A 23,786-nucleotide genomic window follows, 5' to 3' on the forward strand; every position below is an offset into this window, starting at 1 on the left:
AAAAGCAATGGGAGGATACTACAACAAGGTATCAATTAAACAATAAAAAGTTGACATTTCATTTTTAAACTTGAGATTAAAATTAATTAATAAAATTTCATTAATTTTATGTAAATTTAAAAGCAATATTTAAATAAATTTAAAAATAAAATTCATATCAAATTTATATTGAATTTAAATGAATCGAAAAATGAAATTCACACTAAATTCATATTAAATTTATATAAATTGAAAAGGAAATTTTATTTAAGTAAAATTTAATTTTATAACATTATCAATGCATTTTATTAATTTTCTGTAGAAATAAAATTAAGTTTCTGAATAAAATTGAATTTTGTAATTAAGCCGCGATAATCCCAAGAATAAATTTCCTTTGAAAAGAGATTAAAATACAATGTTATGAAAAAGTGGCATTCTTCTGATTGGTAAAAGAAAAAAATCATTTACTAACTGATAAAATTCGCGAGTATTTTCTGTATCTTAATTATTGTAATAATTATCTTCAGAATATCGTAGTGATGAACAATACCTGTATTGATTTTTGAGGCACACCGTATGCCAACCCCGTGATAGAAGATTTCTCAAACTAGGAGCTTCAATAAACACGAATATCTATAAAAGAACGGAACCAGATGCTATCGGCAAACCACTTGCTTTATGAGTGCAGAAGATTTGAAACACAGTTGTACAGGGGCAAAAATACGGGCTTCGCTCAAGTACAACTTTGACGTCTCAGATTCACGTTAAAAATACTCTCAAATACTTAGAAGAAGCTCAAATATACTATGGAATCTAACAGCAAGAAGATGTAGTAGAGAACAACCGAGGCATAGCTGTCGCTAATGATCCTGTCGATGCGACATTAAAATCAAAGTAAAGAAAAAAAAAACTGTGTAAACAAGAGATTCAGAAGCTTCACTAATGATCAGAGAAGTATCCGGAATCGAAGAATGGTTTGTCTTTCTCGTCTGCTCGGTAGGTATTCATTTCAGTTGAAAAGTGGCAAAGCCCCGCCCACCAGCCAGCTGGCATTTAAACGGACATGGAAATTCAATGTAGCCACTTTTTCAAGTGATTCTAGAAAAGGAGAGAAAAAAGCCACGACAAAAAAAAAAGGAATTACACGTCGAAGAAAATAAGCAGTAGCATTCTTCTCCGCGTTGATAATACCTACTCCCCTTCTTTCCAATTGAAGAACGAATCTGAAAGCGGGTATTCCGTAGAAATAAATCGTTCCATCGTATCGTTGGCTGTATGTTCACATTTCTACGTGAGATCTTGGAGAACAGAAGTTTTTCTTATTTGAAAATCTGTTGGAAACAGTTCATACTGTTGCTTGTGATTGTTATTAAATTGTTATTAAATTATGAATTTTTAAATATTGATATGAATTATGGAAATACGATTTCAATTGAAAATGTCGCGATTGTAAATTGAGGTTAGAAATGTATGGAGATGATGAGGTTAGAAATGATTAAAAGAATATTAGAAAGTGATCTTGTTTATGAAGCTTTGGACTAGAATAAAAACTGAACTGAAATTGCAGCTGGATATACTGCAAATTCAGGTTAGTGGCGTTCAAAGATTGAAATTAGAAAATTAAGATCGAAAGTGTTTAGGGGTCTGAAAGTAGACATTCAAAATAACATTGGAAATATTGTAAATGCAGGTTAGGAAAAGTCTGGAAAGGATAAGGTTAAAAATTATTAGAGAATTGGATTAATGATGTTCAAGAAACTCAAAATTGAATCTGAGTGTATTACAAATCGAGATTAGAAATATTGAAATATTGGGATTGGAGTATCTAAGAAATTTTAGGTTGTAAGTACGCAATCAAATTGTGTGAATTGAGGTTAGAAGTTGATACTGGGTTATGGAATAGTAGGGAAACCAAACTTAGATTGCAAACCACGATTGTAATGAGAAATGCAATATAATGAGCAATGGAAATACCAGCATTTGAAATTGGAAATGTTCGTGCAACATGAGAGCAGACGTCAGTATTAAGCTTGTAACGAAGATACATCATAATTTGTAATGACAATTATTTAGGAAATTGAAAATGGAATTAGCAACACTGCAAATGGAAATATTTACGCAAATTGAAATATAAAGATAGATCGAATGTACAGATTAAAGTTAAAGATAAAGAATAGAATATGTGAAATACGTCTCAAAGAAATGAAACAATATTCCAAAAAATTCACGTCCGCGAAGACGAAGTTTAGTTTCAAGTGAGTGCGCAGAAGATGCTGAAGAGAATTTAAAACATAAGAAAGGGAGATCAGAAATACTTGTAAAATACATGTGTCAGAATATTTCAAGAAAGTCACGTCCAGGTCATGAAAAATTGTTAAGTGTTTGAAAAATATAATCTTAATTTAAGAATAACTAAGAAATATAATTAAAAGTATGGGGGAAAGGGACAAGCGAGAATACTTCACAAAGTTAAGCAACCGCGAAGATTCGTATTTAGGAAGAAGAAAGATCTAAAAATATATAAATCAAAAATATAATAAAAAAAATAAAAAATCAAAACTTTGTAGAAACTATGGAGCAGAATATACTCCACAATTCACATCCAAGCCTAAAACTCAAATTTTGAAAGAAGAATAAGAGAAAGAAGAAGCTGAAAGTCTAACACAGATATAATAAAAAGGGTATTCAAAATTAAAACTTTCTGAAAACCACAGACAAGAATATTTTACAAAATCCATCTTCGATCCTAAAAATTTAGGTTTTGGAAGAAGGAAAAGAAGAAACAAAAAGATCATAAAAAATCAAATACCATAGATTCCCCAAAATCCTCATCATCTCAAAAGATTCAGATCCTGGAAGGACCACTTCATCCCAATTTAACCCACTTACGCATCCCAGAAACGTGGCGTATATAGTTCGAGGACGTAGTCATTCCAAAAAAAAAGAAGAAAAAATAAGAAACTAAAAAACAGGAAAGGGAGAAAAGAAGGACGCGCAGAGAAAAGAAATTTTCGTGAATTAACGACAGATGTGACTCGTTGTTGTCGTTCTTCTATTCTCCACGGTGTACCCGATTCAACTTCGCTACTGCGCTGAATGCAACCTGACCTGCATGCAAATTCCTCGTGTTGTTACAATACGAAAATCCGTCAGGGGACTTGGAAGTATACCAGCTCGCTGTATTACGTAGAGTTCGGTGTTGGATCACCGGGAATCATTCGCTTCGTTTCTTGTTTCACAGATTCGTTTCAGTGTGAAATTTATTTTCTGCCGTTATCTTCCTCGAGATTTACTTTTACAGAACTCGATCCTAGATCGGATTGTCTGCATCGGATATTTTTAACGACATTTTTTGCTCGGGTTTAGGTGGAAGCCTTCGGTAAATTGAGCGAGACGCATTTTTTCTTGGAAAGTCTAACGATTGAAGGTTTTCATTCTTGGAATCGTAAATTTTAATCCTCCATTGTAGCATTTTTAAATCGCATATAGCTTCGTAAAACAAACATATTTAAATATTTGTAGACATCTTTTATCAATACGCATATGCAACCGGTAAATAAGATATACAGAAACATTTCTTCGGTATAACATATGGGACCCACACTAGGGGTGGGTATTTTGTAGAGAGTATTTTTTGTCTTATATATGTAACAAGTACATGATTCATTTCTGTTCATTTTTCGGTGAAATGAAATTAAAATGTAAATTTTTAAGCGCCCGACAGTAGGCAACCAGCAACTCCGCCGAAATTGCATTGGAAGACGGGTTGCTAGTGCTCAGGCGCGTCAAATTGCGATGTCTGTAGTTATCTTTATTTGCACATTTCTGGGTACATTTCTTCATATTAAAAATGGTAGAAGATTTCAAAATCTGTTAATACCAAATTGCAAAATTATTTTTTGTGTAAAATACGAATAAAAACTGGTATTACGAAAATCGTAATGATTCTAGTATACTGTTTGTTTAATAAAACCATCTTGAATAAAGCAGAAGATAAAAATTTCTAGATTGGAAAATCTTTTTCCGAATACGAATGTAAGAGTTACTTAAACTGTGTGTTCCTAACCTATACGTAACCACACGGTCGAAATGGCTATTACCATTTCATCGCATCAATATGAGGATTTACGTTCAGTACATTTGTAATTTGGCTCTATATATAACTCAAACCTAATTGCATCGGAAAGCTGTTTAATCAAGGGGTGTTCCTTGAACAGATATAACGGTTCATAACCTAAATCTGATTGCACGATACAGCTGTTTAACATCGGTCTACATTAACCAGAGGATATATCGTGAATCAGTAAAATGATTTTCGAAATCTAATACAAATCTAATCTACGCACACAGGTGTTTAAACAGACAATACTTTGCGAATCAGCATAACGATTCTTAGACCAAACCAAATTGGAAACCAATGCAAACCTAACCGTGTTATACATATAGTATAGAGCGACCTATTATTATCGTAATTCGATACATTATATCGTCCTAACCTATCGGTCGTTATTATTAACCGTCGCTATAGTTATTACTTTGAAGAATGGGGAAACGAAGAAGGAGAAATTTTTATGGAACCATGCATGGGGAACCGAAATTTTTGTTTTGGTTACAATTCTCAGATCAGTTAGTATATCTCTTGTAAATCATTTGTTTGGCCCTATATCGATTCCAGTTATCCCAGAATCGATTTTTGTATCAATTTTGCAATAATTGAAATCTTACGACGCTAAGAAAATATTTAGTTTCATTATAAAGCTGTTTAACCATGACGAATTGTACTTAAACATATTTCAGACTTGAAGGTTAGGTTTGCATTTGTTTAACTTCCTACTTAAAGTCTATTTTAGGAAGAAATTTGACAAGGAACCATACGTTTTATACATTTACAGAGGATTTAATACAAAAATCTAATCTGTGACAATATTTTTGTTCACTAAATATTATATGTTTAATATTATACATATATTATATTATATGTATATTTAGGGCCGGTCTCCTTTAACCGGAGTCGTGTCGTAAGCTGACGACATCGATTCCTATCCGGGATTCGCTGACACGGGCAGCTTACTTGAACTTGCCACCCGGTCTCCGCAATACATTTCCGTTTTCACGACGACAATAACAAGCAGACAGTGCGAATGAGAACCAGGGAACTCCCGATACTCGACCCACTTCGTCGCATTTTCATTGCACTCGATAACGCTGTCACATGTTACTGCCACTAACCGTCCGGCAAACCCACTTTAACTGTCTTTTTCCATTCTCTTTAACAATAATTCTATTCTCCGCTGATTGAACTAATCTTACAAATTTCGTCGGAAATTTTTTGGAATGTAAAGGATTTTTATATAGGATTAATGGAGATAATCCTACATTTTAAATTTGTCAGCGTTTTTTACGTTTTTTAGAAATTTATATAAAGTTAAAGTATACCTAGAAAAAATGGCGGTCTAAACCAGAATACCAACTTAAACTTATCTTCTCTTAAAGCTTGCAGAAGGACGAAGAAACGAAGAAAAACAAGCAAAGGGGAATAATCATGGGTTAAGTAGCAACGATTTAGGTTAGAAGTACTTAAGAGAGACTCTTTAAATTTGTTTTACATTTGGGACGCCATCTATTTAGGGAGCGTTTCCATAAAGATTATGAGTTTGATTCAGGAACTTGGTTCTCCTTTGATTAGAATTTGGTACGAACGTTTGGGAATTTCTGATCGCCGATGTGAACTCGTCAACATTCTTCCGTCAACGTTCTGCCATGCAAATGCGCCTTTAGCCACCGTGGAATTTCAAGGTTTCGCTTCGACGAGCTGGATTAAAAAGTCAATAACACCGAAAAGCATTCAACTTTCTCAAAGCCTAGCCAACGACGTTAATTACATCTGAAATAATGACAAACTTCCCCGGAAAAAATCCGTTAAACTAGTTGAAAGTTAAAAATACTTTAATCGAGATGGTGCTTATTAAACTTCTTATTAAAAAACTATTCAAACTATTAAATTATTCAATTAATTAATACTAACTGTAGTTTCTCAGGTCTACCTGGTATTTATTGGAAACGTTTATTCGTTCTTTATTTATTAAAGTTAGATATTTACTTCTTCCATGTAATCATCACCTATTGCACTCTCTACGTATCTCTTACATTTTCTGCGTTTAATTATTTTTATCAATTTTTCTGATTTCCAAGTCCTCGAATAGGAATTTATATTTGATTCCTTTTTCATTCGTTAGTCTATAATTATAACGGGTCGTTCTCAAGTTGCACGTTGTAGAAGCTTTTTACATTTTGTCTAATGTGACGTAATGTGCATATATTCCGATTTAGATTCCTCGTATAAGTCTGTTATTCTTGCGTATCTGTTCTTGTACAGTATAGTAGTTCGGTATAAGCATCGGTAGTTCGCCAAGCTACCTACTTCATTACCAGTCAGCCTTTTTCTTTCATAGTCAGATGTTGGAAACGAAGCTTAAGGCATCTCGCATTAGGTTAGTCTCCTGATTCTTTCTCGAACTCTGAATGCATTTTGTACCGACTTTTTTATGCACGGTGTACTTTCTATACCTACGTTGAAGATCTTACGGAGGAAACGAAGTTTAAGAGATTAAGAATAAATCTGCATTATTCATTTAGAATTTTCGTCCACATCCGAAGCTCTTTTTCTCATGGAAAATGCATTTCATTTGTCTTTCCAGGGATTAAGCAAGGAAAAATAGTCTAAATTATTCTCCTGAAATTTTCTTCCGTTTTCTCACTGATCTTCTCATACGGAATATCTCCTATTTTTCTTCTCACGTTTAATGACTCATTGGAAACAAAGCTTAAGTCATTTCAGAATACATTATATTATTCCTCTGGCATTTTCTTCTACTCTTGATGTTCCTTTTCAGTAGGTTGCTCATACAGAATACTTTTTTATTTCTCTTCCCACAGTCTCTCATTTAAAAACCTGGCTTAACCTCTTAAAGAACACTGACACATTCCACGTACAACAATAGAATTAATTCTCTTTCAATTCAAACAGTCCAGCGTTTTATTGTCAGATGAATATTAATCTTGCAAATCCAACTTTATCTGGTTTGTAACAATTATTGGAAATAAAAATTTAAAAGTCGTCCTATATTTAATATTATACTTCAAAGTATAGGAACTGTACCTTTCCATTCTGTATTACAACAGAAGAAAGAAAGAACAGAAATATGTCTCTGTCATATTATGAAAGATTTTAAAAGAATAATATAAAATCCTTAAAAGAATGATATAAAAAATATTTCCTATAATCCTTAATATAAGAAATGTAATTTCTAATTCTATATCATAGAAAAAAATAGGGATTTATTTCACTGGCACTATGCAAAAAGTTGATTCTTGAAAAACAATTTCCTATAATATAAGAAAATATTATTTTCTATAATCCTTCAAAGCATAAAAAATTTATTCTATAATGTTGCATCATAGAAAAAAGATAGAAATTTGTTTCTATGGTAAACTGAAAGATTTTAATTTTTAAAAACGTTTTAACTCTTTTTTGATTGGTATGTGAATATTATAACACATACAATGTTGTGCAGATACTATTTGTAGCCACTGTGTGTATAAATCTTAGGAAAATACTCACTGATTAACAATCAACATATCACCATGTTCCCACCAAACCTGATTTCTGTCTTCAAAACGTATTTGGAAATTCCATACATATAAATTCTAATTACATTATTACTCGATATTCTCTTCACTCACTTTCCTTCTACCTACGTTCCAGCTTTACATCTATACATACAGTGTATACCAGCCCAGGTAACAAGCAATTTAAATGTGCATTCATCAAACGGTGACACGTGTATACTTACTGGTTGCGTCGAATACATCTTCGAATGGGCATTTCTGTTTGGTCGTCGTAGATGCTTTGGTCGGTGGCCAGCAGAGCAAAGAGTCCCAGACCGGTTCACACCACAGCTCTGTAAAATGAAACAGAAACGGATACGTGAACCACATTACTGTCACACCGTGTTTCCTCGTACTGGACCGCGTGTCGCTGCTTCATACAATTTTGAAGCCGACTACCTAACTGATACACGAGATTGGTTGCTCTTTGAATTTCATTTGCAGCTTTCGTATGCGGAACGAGCCACCGAAATATCCCAGGGAATCGACGTCTCTATATTTTGTAGCATACAGTGTGTCTCAGCTAAATTGGGTCTCCTCAATATCTAGCTGATGCGTGAGTTACCAAACTGTTACATTACATTACATTACCGTTACGTTATTTCACATTAAAATAGTTAACTTCTAAGTGGAACAGATACTGAGAGGAAATTGCCGACAGATACGGAAATTTAGAATTCAGAGCACATGGTAGGAGGGTGCAGGTTACTGGAAATTGGCCAATTAGTAGAGAAGAGATAGTCAAAGACGAAGGAGAAGATAAGTCTGTAGATATTGAGATTATATTGAGAGAAGAGTGGGGACAAATACGGAAATTTAAAATTCAGACCACGTGATAGTAGAGTGTAGGTTTCTAGAAATTGGGCAGTTAATAGAGAAGAGATAGTCAACGAAGAAAGAAGATATAAGTCTGTAAACTGGGTGAAGAAATTGGAAAAGAAGAAGAAGAAAGGGGCGAAGAGAAGAGAGGTATTTGCAACGTTTTTAGTTAAGTAGGCTAATATTAGTGATGTTTGTAGATTGGAAATATATATTTGACAAGACTGTAAGCGGTATTATCCTTTACATACACGTTATTTTGTTAAATAATTTGATTACCCATTGTACTGCTTACATGAGAAACATCTCAAGGCAAAGTTGCTTCACTTAAACTTCGCACCTGCACACTGTGCAGCCTACTTCTTTAACGCCATCCTGAAACTAAGCGTTTCAGGCCTCATTTTGTCCACTTTGATTGACCGATCAAGTTAAACGACTTCTGGTCAGATCTTGGAAGTTGAACAGTTTGATCAGTCAAGAGAAATATCGATCAGTGTACATGGAGATAATGGGATTTGAAACCGCCAGTTCCAGGTCTACCCTGAAGAAGTGGACTGCAATGTGTACGGAAGGTTCGTGCGAAATGGAAGTGCAAAGTGCAAGTGTAATATTGTAGTCGCACAATTGCTTCTGGAAAAACCAATACCATGACACCTTACTACAGTGAAGATTTGAAATGTAAAATTCTCAAGACAAAGTTACACAATTTCAAGGAGCACCTGTAATGGTGGAAGGAATTTTTTCTCAAGTCTACCTCACTCGCCTCTTGAAATAATTTATCTTCGTCACGAGAATCCTCTTACGCGATTACAAGTGAGCCAGATATTTAGACGATCACATTTACGTAGCTCAGACACCCTGTATATCGATTGATTCCCTACCGGTGGAATTCCTTTCTTTATGGTATTTTTTTTATTGATAGAATTCTGTTTTTAACCTGCTTTCGATGCGTTTATTTAATTGTGTAATTATTTTTTGAAATTTTCGTTGATACGCGTATGATTTCTTCTTTGAATTTCATATTAAGGTTTTTTATTTAAATATCTAACGTTAATTTGAATACTATGCTAAAATCTTCAATTTACTATCTGATTTTCAAACTAGGGTATCTACCTGCGATTTACAGTTTGGGTTTCGTATTAAAATTTCTAATTTACAATTGTATAATCCTCTTTTGCGGTTCTTGTTTCATGTGGATCATCCCACCTTTGAATTTCAGCTTAAGGTTCCTCGTTTATAATCCGAATTATATACTAAAGCTTCCATTTTGCAGTTTCAATTTCGAGCTAAAGTTTCTACGTGCAACCTACGGTTTCAATTTTGTATTAATATTTCTAATTTACAATTACTGTACTGTTTTACATTTTACAATTTTTACTTCCTATGCACGATTTCCCTTATTAGTGTCTTCAGTTCAATATTTTGACCTCTATACCCTTTCTTCCCACTTACGATACTTATAACTTAACATAATATTCTATCAGTACTTACCTCCATCTGGAGGCTGAAAGTCCTTATACTTGTCGCTGCAGAACTCCTGCGTGCTATTGCCAATGGCATTACCGATGCCCATGTTTCCTTTAATTGTCCATTTTCACTTCCTTTTGCCTCTACATGCATACAACTTCAACGAACACGCCCATACGACATACAGCAAATATACCCTGTCCTCGGGTTTCTTCATCTCTCGTCATCGGAAACCATTTTCTCCAACACGAAACGTAATCGAATTCGGCTATTCAATCGAATATCCCCGCGGCCACGCTGTTCCTGTCTTCTCTATCGTTTGCACGAACGAATTCTGGCTGGCTGAATCCTTTATCTCGTGCAGAGGAACGCTGACAAAGGCAAAAGGAATTTCTTCTGAACCGATGAACGCTCCACGTTTAAGCTGCCTCTTCGTAACTACGATCCACGTCGCTTACCCAGCTCCAGGACTTTTTTATTCTCCAGTTATACTCGTCGCTGAACGCTTTGTCGCTTTCTCTTGATAACTAATCGCTTCTGTGATAATAGGGAATAGTTTGGTAGCGTTTGGAGTATCTTTGACCACGCTGGCTACTGAACTTTCTTCTGAAGAAGTATGTTATGTCTTTTTGAAGATATCGATTCTGTAGACTCCTTGAAATGTTATATTTCAGCAATAATGGGACGAACAGAGAACAATTCAGTGGCGATTGTAGTGTGTTTGACGATGTTGGTTACTTCTCTTCTTTGTTCCGAGGAGATTATGACACATCCAAGTGGTTTTCTGCAGATGCTTCTCAATATTGATTTACATTTTATATATTGGCAATGACAGAAAGAACGTAGAAGGAGTTAGTAATGGTTGGAGTGTGTTTGACAATAATGATCGCTTCTCTTCTTTGTTCTGAGGAGATTATGACACACCCGAGTGGCTTTCTACAGATGCTGTCTCTTTACATTCATTTACATTTTATATATTGGCAATGATAGAAAGAACATAGAAAGAGTTAATAATGGTTTGAGTGTGTTTGACGATAATGAACGCTTCTCTTCTTTGCTCTGAGGAGGCTGTGAGAGCTTTGAGCTCACATGGGGATACTGATTCCGTAGATCTCTTTAAATTTTATATATCAGCAATAATGGAAAGAAGGAAGAAGAGTTAATAGTGGTTTGAGTATGCTTGACATCGTTTGTTGCTTCTCTTCTTTGTTCTGACGAAGTTTTATGAATATCAAGTCGCTTTTTGGAGATAACGATGCTGTAGATTCCTTTGAATTTAATATCGGCAATAATAGAAAGAATATAGAAGAGATCAGCAGTGGTTAGAATATGTTTGACGTGATTGGTTCCTTCTCTTCTTTCTTCTGAGCAAGTTATGTGAGGTTCCAGTGTGATGGTTTTAAAACATGGTTTTCCATCCAGTGTGATGGTTTGCTTCTATATATCTCTTTAAATTTCATGTATTGACAATAATAGAAAAAGTTGAGGATTGTTCGTTAGGGGTTGAACTATGTTAGCCACATTGATTTCTCTTCCAACACCTTGGAAACCATTTGGAAACAATATCTATATATTTGTTGTATGTTAGTATATCAGTATATTAGTTTGGATTTTGTATATTAATTATGTCGCAGTGCAGACTGGTTCTCCCTTGAGTGTTTTTATTTAGATTGCAAATGTGAATCCTTCAAGAAATGGGACGTAAAGAAATACTTTTATGAAAGGATGATGGATGAAAAATTGCATGGAATGCAAGCTTTCTGCGGTAATTGGGCTTTGGTCTGATCCATGAAGCGTTTCTTCATTGATGGTCTTCACCTGAAAAGAAAAAGGAATAATATTGTTAATGAGAAACAGAATAGATGGAAAATATTATTGAATTAAAAAGATATCCAAATAAATTAACAAGAAAAGAAGAAAAATCCTTTCAGGTCTTGTGACCAATCGTATAATTATAAAAATTGGAGACACGGTATTAATATCGTACATTGCCTCACTTATCGCTGACCATTACTAATGAAAACCAATATCAGAGTCTCCAAAGCTCTCTTTCCCTTTTGTAGGTAATTTAAAACAACTTCGATGCTTCCTAACTTAATTAATAAAATTCCTAAAAATCAATATAAAGATACAAATTTCTTGCACAAAATTAAAGGAAAAATGAAAACACTCTTTGAAAATAAATCGAGGACAAAGCGAGATATCATATATTCTTTCCCACAACTGAAGAAACTTTATAACTAGACTGCGAACGTTTATGAAAACTCGTTTTCTTATCATGAAATGTAAAATGATTACAAAAATGAAAAGCAAACATTTGCCCCGCCTACTCACCGTTATGACGCGTGTTCTACTTTGCATATTTGACATATATTTTCATACTGTGTGCAATCTACAGATTATGCATCTATGAAAAATGTATAGCTACAAAAATTGGCAGAATGCGCGTAATATGGAAAAATATATAAAATATCCAAAACGCAACGAAACGCAAATGATCAGACTACAGATATTCGTGTAATTTTATATTTTTATGCATACAATTGAAAAAGTGCAATCTAAATGGTTTGTTTCATCCATTAAATGTCATAACAAATTTACTTTAAACGTTCCATATATTTCTACATATTATTGGGTTGGCAACTAAGTAATTGCGGATTTGTCAATACCAGCTAATGACAAGATCCGCAATCACTTTGTTGCCAACCCAATATATGTATTCTATTCTTCTATCCTTTTCCACTCTTTAAATATTTTGCTCAATATACGAATTTCCATAAACATCCACAGCTCAATTATGACCATCTCTAATCTCGTAACATCTGGGGACATCCCTATGGCCAGGAGAGTCCGTATCTTCTCCGAAGAGAAACAAACGAAAGAAGAGTCTTCTTAATCCTTGGTCGCTTGTTGTAGATCAAAGAGACGCGGTTCTAAATAACTTTCCCTGCCTCCTATTTTTATTGTCTGCTTCTAGCAAATCAGTTTTCCATCTCTATTATCCATTCAACCGACTCTGTTTTCCATCAGCACCGTTACGTGACATTTCCGAGTCCAAGTAGATTAGACCTTGAACCTCAAGGGTCTGCAGCTCCATAAATAAGCTCCCTTTAAAACTCCAAGTTTCTTCCACTAGATTACCACGTCTTTTCCCGGATATCCAACTAAAAACTGTTTTTCCTCGCTTCCGAAAATTTAACGAACCCAATAGTCTTCCTTCGGAAAATTCGCGCTCCCAACAACGTCTTCTCTTCGCGTCAAATTCCATCCGAACGAAATTGAAACTCGTTTGCCTGGCGTTACAAGTGTGGCGTTGGGATCGTTTCCAGGCCAAGAGGTAGTCGTCGAAAATCAGCGACGCGATAACGCGAATTCCGGAAATGGGGCTTCAGATATCCTCGGGAAATTTAAGCGGCCGTATCTAATTCCGAGCGTTCTCTCCATATCGCTTTAGCTCCATAAGCCAGATATGTACTTTCATTTCGTTCCGTTTCCTGCCTTTTTTACACAAGGAATTAATGGATTATGGTTGGAAAGAATTTCCTCGCTCTCTCGAGTACTTTCCTCGTTTTGTAGAAAATGGGCTAAACTTTCTTGTGTACAAAAGGTAGCTGTGTGATCGTAGTCTTTGTTTCTTTTCTCCAGGTGGATGCTTCTTAAAGTGAACTATTTCATTTTGTCTTTATTTATATTGTCTTGTAAAGTAACGGATAATTTATATTGTTTACATTACAATTTATATTATTCCATTAATAGTACTTGATTTATATTATTTATACTGTGCTTTATATTACTTCGTTGATATTAGTAGTTTAATAATATTAATAATTTGACTAAGTTTTGCGTTTCGTTAATACTGTTTTTTAATTAAATATTGTCTACTTTGGTAACTGTAAGTAGACTATGGATTTATGTGTGTATTTATGGCAGGTGCTAAAGCTTCGTTAATTTAAATTCAACAAAAGAGAGTTTATAATTAACCGTTCATAATTCTAGACACAGCCAGTAATGAATTTGATCAGCTGTTAAATATGACCGTTTAATTAAATATAAATTCGCCGTTAATAACTTTACAAATATTCAACAACGGATTTACATGACCCGCAATGATTTGTGATCAAATCTCTCTACATTGAGAAATTAAATAAGGGAATTATTTTCGACGAAAAATGTAAAACGGAAAATTCATGGAAATTGAGTATAAAAAACGCCTCTGTCGAATTAAACATAAGAACAGGAAATTATTTTGCCAATATGTAATGGTATAGAGGATTTGTGCAAATTTTTATCTTATTTGTATTTATTAATACCATCAATAATTAAATAATAATTAATATCAAGTATTCCACTGTAGGTTTATTATACATTTTATAATTTGTATCTTCAAACCTTGCATGAATGCATGAAAACACTATAATAAAGAGATTAACATACGATTAAATAATCGATAGAATATAATAATGTTCTTTGTATCGCGTATTGTAGCGTGCCTCTGGTGGAACAAGTTCCCAGTCTGCGAGGACACTGTTTATACGTTTCTAAGACTGCACCGGTACTGAAAGTTTACTCATAAAAAATTCTACTTTCTTTAGACTTTTCCTTATGCCGTGTATGCACGTACACACACCGAGCTCGAATATATTGAAGTTCGCATGTGCCTCACTATGAGAACTTTGAAATCCAAGTAGTCTTTCGAATCAACTTTTTCATTAACTTTGCACGTCAGGCAAGCTTTCCAATATTAGATTATATGCTTCGTAAGAAGATACAAAGTTCGAAAAATATACGTTGAAAATTTCTTTCGTCTAATTATTGCGGATTTGTACTACTTGCAATTAACGTAAACTCCTGTACAGTACTACTGTAACTACTCTACCCGGTGGATCGGTATGGATTTTGGATCGCTCTACGTAGAATTTAGTTGATCAGCTAAAAATGATGAGCTGGTGATGTCTAACTACTTTTTCGGTAGAAATTTAAGTCCCAGCCCACCACTGGATACGAGATCCCATCAAGCTTGGTCGACGACCACATTGTGGCCTTAGGACGTAGCGCCACTATAGTGTCCATTAGCGAGGAAGTGTTGCGCAAGAGAGAAGGAGAAAAATGAAGTGCAACTAGGCACTAGACTCGATAGTCATCATCGATACCAGACTTGGTCGACGACACCTTTGACTGACTGGTAGTATCAGCACAGGGGATTTTTGCTTACGTAGGTTTCTTGCTGCAAACAGTTGGTGAACAGATTGAAGGTTCTGGCCCAAAGCTATCTCACACCATGGATATTATATAGATTTGTATTAAAATTACGCTCAAACTTAAGGTGAATTAATCGAAATCAAAGCAAGACTTATTTAATTGCTAGCCAGCTTGTGTTCTGTATTGGGTGCTAGGTCCGGTGACTCTTTGCGTAGCCCGGAATCCATCCCTCGGTCAAGGCGGCCAGTAACGGTGCAAATATAATTTGTCGGACCGTAATAATCATAAGGAGTTATCATAAAACTAAGCATTTCCATATTACCGTTAGGGGCCTTGGTATAAAATACCTTTAAGTCAAGACGTTCCTTATGGTTATTGCTTCATCAGATAAAAAGTGGGTTTTGCCAATTTTCTCGGGATTTCCAGCCGCAAACGACCAGTGGTGGGGCGACCAATACCTAGCAAGAGTTTTCCTGAACTTTACTGGTTCAACGACTACAGATAGGTCAACATCTCTGCACAGGTTTACCATCGTCAGATCAGTCATCATCTTTGCACTGGATTCACATCTGTAAGCCAGCCAACATCACGGCACTAGGTTTACATCTTTAACTCAGTCAACATCTCTGCACTGGTTTATCAGCCTTAGATCAGTCATCTAACTAACTTATATCTATACGCGCCAAGCGTAAACATCTTGTCTACAAGTTGTTGGAATAAAGTGTAAATTATAATCTGTTAGCTCAGTGTTATAATCAATTTAACCACCTCTATTGTCCTAACCGAAATAGGGAATCGATCATTTCCTGGTGTCGACTGTATATCCTAACGGGAATTTACCACTCCCGTTGGCGCGCATCCTCACTGTTGAAGCAACTACTTCAAGAAAAACTGTACATCTTTATTTATGTGACCTGGAGACTGCTATTACGCAGAAATATCCTAAATATGAAGCGGTGCATATTATTGTACCCTTGAATATACATCATGTTTGGGTTGTAAGGTCTAGGAACAAAGAAACTAATAAACAAATCTCTATTTATGTTCGCTTTAGCCTCTATTAGCCTCTAGGCCAAACTAACAGAGTAAGAATCTAAATCAGTATAAACTTATGCTTATATATTATACTTGTTCCCTGTAGCCTCTAGCCCAACCTAACCCCAATTTAGCCCAACCTAACCCCAATTTAGCCCAACCTAACCCCAATATGGCCCAACCTAACCCCAATCTAGCCCAAGCTATAAGGTTAACTTTTTTGGTAATGTTCTTTTGCTATAAATACATGAACGTGCTCCCTATCACTCCATTGTCTAGTAACTCTAAGAGAGTAAGGATCTGAATCAACATAAACTTATACCTATACCTTTAATTATTTGAATATATTTTTCTATCATAAATTCATCCACTCGTTCTTCAATCTGGTAGCAATAAAACTACGTAAATAAAAATCTTTTCTTATTTCTCTCTGCTAATACCGTCAGTTAGTCAAAACTGCAGTAGGTCAAAGCTGTCGTTGGTCAAGTCTGGTATCGGTCAAAGCTATCGTTGGTCAAGTCTGGTATCGGTCAAAACTATCGTTGGTCAAGTCTGGTATGGGCCAGCTCTGGTGTCGGTGAATAGTTGCCGGTGAAATGTGTGTCAGGAAGATCCGTGTCGGTAATTTCAATGGGACCCGTTTCTACTCCACATGCTAGAGTCACGATGGTCGCGATCAAATTGCTTCGCGTAGCTTCATGGGATCTCGTATCCATGGTATACGTATCTGCCCATATCATGGCTACCACTGAAGGGAATCCCCCACAAGGGCTGCTAGTGTTCCCTTGTTGTACGACTGACAATCAGTAACGTAACCTGATCTGAAATCAATTGTTCACGAGACATTAATAATACAATGATGAAATTCTTTTAGTTTTCACTTTCTTTTAAATCAAACACTTGCCAACGTATATGTGAGATTTTTTCTGACCAGAATAAGACCGAACACGATACGGTTTAAATCACATCTACATGCATATTTAAAAGACGAAAGAAATTAAGTCGATATCATCGAATAAGTAAGTATGCTGCGAATTATATCGTGTTTTGGTATTGTTTCGATCTCATCATTACACTGGTACAAGCTTTATTGAACAAAAGTTAAAAAGAAGAAAATTTCATCGATGTGTTGGTATTGTCTCACCGATATGTTTTCCCTTTCTCTTTCACACGCATTGTCTGTTTCTAAGTTCGACAAAATGGTATCTATACTGTACACTTAGCATCGATTCCTCCCTCGATGAACGCCTGACTCGACCACCAATTTGCGACTGTTGTACTGCAGTTTACCGCAGATTTAGAGTGTCTAAACATCTGTTAGTGGAGGATCGTGTGTCTAAGAGCTAATTCTCTTCTACTAATTTCTGGCTATTCTCTGGATAAAACTGAGAGATACACCAAAAATACTTTTTCCGAAAAGACACTCCGAAAAAAGCTATCTGACCTTTGACCTGTCTGTTGTAACGTTCCAAATAAAACTGGTATGTGAACTGACCAATATAAAACTCTTTTACGAAAAACACTCTAAAATAACCGTTTAACCTTCGGCTGTTACTAATAAATTAGAAAAAACAACTAACACGCAATTCAAAGATGAACCAACTGAAGATCATCTGAAGAGACACCCAACCTTTGACCTGGCGAACGCAACAGCCCCTTTAAAGGGAATACCGCGGACCATTTAAAGCGAGATGAACCTGTCGATATTGAAAAATGTAGCATCCAAACTGAAAGGGAGATAATGCCATTATACTATCGCATCGTTACGTCTCAGTGTCATCTTCTCCATCGATGGCCTCACTTTTATCATACAACAGAAGAATCGATGAGACAGTCTATCTACCGATAGTCCATAAGGACAATCTGACATCCTTTTCACTGATCAATTTTTCATTAACGCTGAACCTCTCGAGAAAGCTTACCAATACTAATTATACAGGGTGGTTGGTAATTGGTGGTACAAGCGGAAAGGGAGTGATTCTACGCGAAAAAAGAAGTCGAAAATATAAAATAAAAATCTTTTTCTCTTAATTTTTCCATCGAAACAACGATCTACAGTGAGATCCGTTATAACGAGACGCGATAAAGTGCACGCGTACCGAGCGAAAATTCAAAGTCGATTTTCTCGAAAACAAAGCCTCGAACGAAAAATTTTTATTCTATATTTTCGACTTCTTTTTTCGCGTAGAATCGCCCCCTTTCCACTAGTACCACCAGTTACCAACCACCCTGTATACTGTAGGGAGAAAAATATTCGGTCGATCGGATTGCACGACCGATATCCGGCCCGGATCTTCCGCTTGCCAAGCGGGTACTTGCCCAATTAAGTTACTTCGTTCCTAAAGTTTCAAATAGCTGCCATTTATAGTACTACTATTATATTACAAATTTTGTTAAAATAGTAGAAAATTCGAAAAATTTAAAAATTTTGTATTGGAAGTGTACTGTGACTGATGTATCGCGGATTCGTACTACTTGCAAGTAGTTATAGAGTATGACTGCCAGCTATAAATTATTAGGGTTTAGGACATCTGCAGATTACATTTATTGAAAATGTCTAACAAATTTTGTTTTATCCGGTATTTTGCTTTAGTTTCCATTAGTGTCAATTTAGTTTTATTTTATTTAGCGTTTTAGATTACGAGATATATGTATATAATGCGAATGAAATAATTTATTTATAATAAAATATTTATCATCGACTGGTAAGTATTTGTTATTGGAAAATCACAGTATCTAAGAATTTAATCCTTCTATATCAATTTCAAATTGTATTTTAAATAAAACTAACCCATTCCCGCTAAAAATCGATCGCCCAGCTCCTCAGTATCGAACTACGGATATTCATGAATTTATGGAAAATTTTGACGCGCCAAAATGCACAGAGTGCGCGTAATATGCAAAGTTTACCACCCGTTACAATATTTCGTAGATGAAACAATTTTTTATCCATGTTGCAGATTTTTAGTTATATTTACAAAAATATGAATATCCGCAGTCTGCTCATCACCATATTTATTCTTTATTCAAGCTTCAGATTTTTTAAAATATTCCAAAAAATATGAATTTGCCTAAACATCCTCGGTCTATTCATCACCATCTCAAGTTTTTGTTCCAATCCCAGGTTACTAAAAACACTCCTGAAAATATGAATTTCCTCAAATATCTTCATTCTGCTCATCACCATCTTCATTTTTTATTCAAGAACCAGATTTTTTAAAATATTCCGAAAAACACGAATTTGTCCAAGCATCCGCAGTCTACTTATCATCATCTGAAAGTCATTACCAAACAAACGAGTAAGATCCACGTAGATCCACCGTAGCTGTCGATTGTAGTTCCATCGTGGTGAAATTCATGTGTAAAATTTCACGGAAAGAAGAAAAGGCTTCTTCTTCTTCTTCTTCTACTTCTCCGAGAAAAGCGGAGGTAGAAGCATAGAAGAGGATCGAGGAAAGTCAGAGAAATTCTGCTCCATCGTTCAATGATCAGTAGTGAAGTTGATGTGCAAAGTTTCGAGAGACAAGGAAGAGGACTTTTTATTCTTCTTGTGAGAGAAACGTGGAGGCAGAAGCTTGGAAGGGGCCTGAAGAAATTGGAAATCGATCAACCCAGGAGAAAGAGGGCTAAATAGAAGGGAATCATATATTCCAAGGATCAGGCAGGATTTTCCTCGGCCGATACATCTGCAGGTTGGAGAATCAAAGAGTATGAGTTTCATACGTTAACACGTTGGAATTTTGTTTCCTCTTTTTTCGTTCGTTTAAGAATATTGAATCCTTCTAAATATACTGCAGCGAACAGAATATGAAAATGGAATTGGTGCGGTTTTTTTGAAACCCTTGGAGACAAAATAGGAGAAGCGTCACCGGATGACGCGTTAAAGGCTTACATTGGATTCGCGTAGAATTTTATTCGCAATTTTTTGCTGGTCCATTTAGGCAATTGAATTCTGGGTTTTAATGTACTGCGGCTTCAGGGTGGAAAGTAGAACGTGAAAATGGAGTTTCTCTGAATAGCGATTTTAAACTCTTGAAGGATAAAATACAACCGAAAAAGAAGCAACGTTTTTATCATTGTAGTAAATTACGGAAATAATAAAAAATAATAAATTTTTAATATCAAAGATCGATTTAAAAATTCCGCGTTTTTCATCAGATTTTTAAGATTATTTTTGAAGGCCAGCCTTTTTATTCAAATATTCTATTATCCCGATAATGTAGAATGCACCCGGAATGTTCGACTCTGCCCCATTAGAGTCACCATTCCAATCAGGCGATGAAAGCAGAACACTGACCAGAGCTCGAAAAAGAACATAAATGTCAAACCAGTAACGAGCGTCGACGATTTTCTTTCAAAGGATTATCGTCAATTTTCACTATTCCATCGTTACGAGCAATTGACGTCAGCTATCCTTTTGTATGAATCCTTCACAGTGCGCCATTCAATCCTCAAATGATGACCACTATCATCCCCTCCACTCCTCCTCGATTGCTGACCACAAGGCGTCTCAAGAATTGTCTCGCTTGCTGGCCGCACTTCCCCAGCAGCAAGCAGTCAAGCGTATAAATTCTCATCCAACACGTCCAATCTCCTCTAACCCTACTCCTGAAGTAACATAATTTCATCTGCCCGTTTCCCTCCATCCTTCAAAATATTCTCCATTCAGTTCAAAAGTCAGACAAACGAGAGTGCGACAATATTATTAGGATCTCTTTTATGTCCCCTATTTGTCGACAGTAAAAACTGAAACTTGTTCAAAGAGTAAAAGCATAGTAAACACGTTTCTTTTTTTCTGATATGCAACTAATTAATTGGAAGTGAAATGAAAAAAATGTTCATATTTTTATTTTTTCGTTATTCGCTCGTATCACTCGCGTCAGCCAGAGAGAAGTTTTCTGTATTTAAATTGTCATATTTTTGCTCTGTACAAACTATTTTGAACGACACAGAGAAAACCATTTCATTGCAAATCAGTTTGTTACAAGTAGTTGGAAATGTTATTGGAAGAAGTTTGATATTGTGTGAAAAAGTTTCAAATCTCATAAAATAGGATTTTTGAAACTGTTAAAAATTGTTTTTTAAACCGTCAAAGTCTTTTGGAATACTGATATTTTGGAATACTGATATTTTGAATATCATTCTTGAACCATTTCCAACAATAACTTTTATTGAATTTCGAAAAATCTTCAACAAGTATAAACGAACACCAAATACATAAGAAAATCTAAATAATTCCGAAATATTCAAATATCTAAAACTTTAAATAAATAAAAAGAATCCATATAATCGCTCCATAAGCTGAGAATCAAATGCTCTTTAAATGTTTCAATATCAAAAGCTCTAAATAAATAAAAAAGCCTATGTAATTCTCCCATAAACTGAAGATCTACCAAACCATAGAATATCCAGAATTAATCTACAAACAGAAAAAAAGGATGAAACCATTTCTCCTACTTTCAAACCATATATATCATAGCAATATTTGCTACGAAAGACTAACAAAGCAGCTACCACAGAATATTTGTCCACCAAAAAAAAAAAAAGAAAAAAGAGAGAGGAGCGACCAATAAAGGCGAAATTTTGTGACCAGGAAATAGTCCCTAAAGCGAAATGACGAAAAGGACGAAGAAAAATAAGCGGAAATCACACGGACCACTTGGTTGTTTGCCAGAAAGTCGAGATCCAGCATTCAGCGTACGCACCATGCATTTCTGGCTCGTGTTCATAGATGAATAGAGTCTGATTCGGAAACGTCGTCATGTTCCACTGACAAGATTCATGTTTCTCCTCTGATTGTTCATCTCGAAATGTTCAAGAGAAATTGAATAGGATCTGCAAGACAGGTTGATTCAGAAACTTTAAGAAGCAATAAATGGAAGCTATTGGACAACTTGTACCATTGAATTAAAATTTGGATTTTGTAAATAATATTTGCATATTAGTGGATTTTAGTATAATAAGATCTTTCGTTTTAGTTTTCTAACGAGTACTTTGTAAAACATATCAGACTTGTCTCTGAAAGGATTATTTTAAAATTTCCTAATTTCCTAATTTCTACATTCCCAGGTCTTCCCACTTCGCAGCTCCCTTCCCCAATTTCCAAGTTTCCTAATTTCCTAATTCTAAATTGAGTGTCCTAATTTCCTAATTCTGAATTAAGTGTCCTAATTTCTTAATTGCTTCATTCTCAAGTTTCTCCATTTCCCAGCTACCGAATTTCTAAATTTCCAAATTTTCAGACTTCCCTGTTTCCAAATTTACAAATCATACAAATTTCAAAAGACCGAAGTGGAAAAAAAATGAAACTTAAAAGATTTATCAGATTTAAAAGGTTTTTAGAAACGAACATTAAACATGGAAAACATGGAATCCATGGGATTCCATGCCATTCAATGAGGCAAGTTATTTTTTGATATTTCAAAATGAACAGAAAAATGGTAAAAAAACCCTCGAGAACAGAGAGAAATACCGGCGCGGCAGCGCGATATTCCAGTGAAATAGGTCAAGCAAAAGACCAACACGTATCTCTAGAACGAATTCAGCAATGGTTGAAATGACTCCCTTGAAAATTTCTCGCGAATTTTAACTTTAAATTCTTTTCCTTTAGAGTGAAATTGATTCTGTTTTACAGTCTTTGCTCGACGACTGCTCTATAATTGCCTTTTTTTAATATACCTTTTTACGTACGAATTACTAAGAAATAAATAATAATAAATAAAAGGAAATTTATCTGTTTTCCCCTGCGTGAATATCTTCCTATTCAATTAATTAAAAGTTTTTACTAAAATCAAATAAAATTCTATTACACTTATATAACCAAAAATCTTGTATTTTTTCCACTAACAATTTTGCTATTCGCTAAAGTAATAAATATTTTTGTTTTCCCTCTCCTCACTATTATAAGAAAAGATCTTTTCTCTCATTAATATCCACACTAACAAACATAGTAAAACAAAATTCCCTCATTTCTTCATCAATATACATAGTCCTATTTTCTATCCTAACCTAAAAACCAGATGCTATAATGCTAACACGAACAACAGTTCACTATTCAATTAATTTTTAGCTTCAAATATGTCGTAGTATGTGTAACCAGATGTATGCACGCTTCCAAACGGTTCTCATTTCTACCTGTCTCTCCCTGTCTCTCCCCGTCTCTCCCCGTCTCTCCCCGTCTCTCCCTCGAGGCAATCGAGTTATCAATCGTACCAAGAAAGTTGCGAGGTACAGATACGTCCTAGGATCACGTTGATTCCTCTTACGCTGTTTAAGCGAGTTTCATGAGCTGTTGAACCCTGCAAAACCAGCTAGAACACGACTACCTTTGAAATAAGAGAAACTTCAAAGATAGTGATTTTTGGAAATGTTTGTGGAAAAGTTTGTAACGTTTGTTTAATTTTGTTAAGAATGGAAATAAGAAGAAGGGTACTGGAGCGATTGTACGTCCGTTTAGAGCGTTTTCGCACTCCCTGTTATTTATTTTCACGGTGGTAATAGAGCTAACATTTTCATTAAAAGAGACAACCATATCATTAAAGGTTATTCATAATTAGAAGATAATTCATAAATCACAAATCTTTATTAAATTATTATTAAAAGGTTTTACAAAAAACCTT

At 35.0% G+C, this 23,786-nt stretch overlaps 1 protein-coding gene and 1 long non-coding RNA gene across 11 annotated transcripts in view; one reads left to right on the forward strand and one right to left on the reverse strand.

The window, feature by feature from the left end:
* Positions 1-23,786, reverse strand: part of LOC126874508 (PDF receptor) — an 83,261-nt gene that overhangs the window by 32,106 nt on the left and 27,369 nt on the right. For all 10 annotated transcript variants that reach the window (XR_007692830.1, XR_007692828.1, XR_007692829.1 and 7 more), the window contains exons 2-3: positions 9,958-11,751; positions 7,833-7,940 (exon numbers count right to left, since the gene is read on the reverse strand). Coding sequence is in view for 5 of the 10 variants with exons in the window: in XM_050636691.1 (XP_050492648.1) it covers positions 7,833-7,940; positions 9,958-10,039 (190 nt within the window). In the remaining 5 variants the exon portion in view is untranslated. The remainder of the gene's footprint in view (positions 1-7,832; positions 7,941-9,957; positions 11,752-23,786) is intronic.
* LOC126874586 (uncharacterized) lies at positions 524-5,412 on the forward strand. Its single transcript, XR_007692890.1, has 2 exons — positions 524-1,567; positions 1,670-5,412. It is a non-coding gene; the product is annotated as an uncharacterized LOC126874586 (long non-coding RNA).

Source organism: Bombus huntii, chromosome 16 (assembly GCF_024542735.1).
Source record: "Bombus huntii isolate Logan2020A chromosome 16, iyBomHunt1.1, whole genome shotgun sequence".
Lineage (NCBI taxonomy): Eukaryota > Metazoa > Arthropoda > Insecta > Hymenoptera > Apidae > Bombus > Bombus huntii.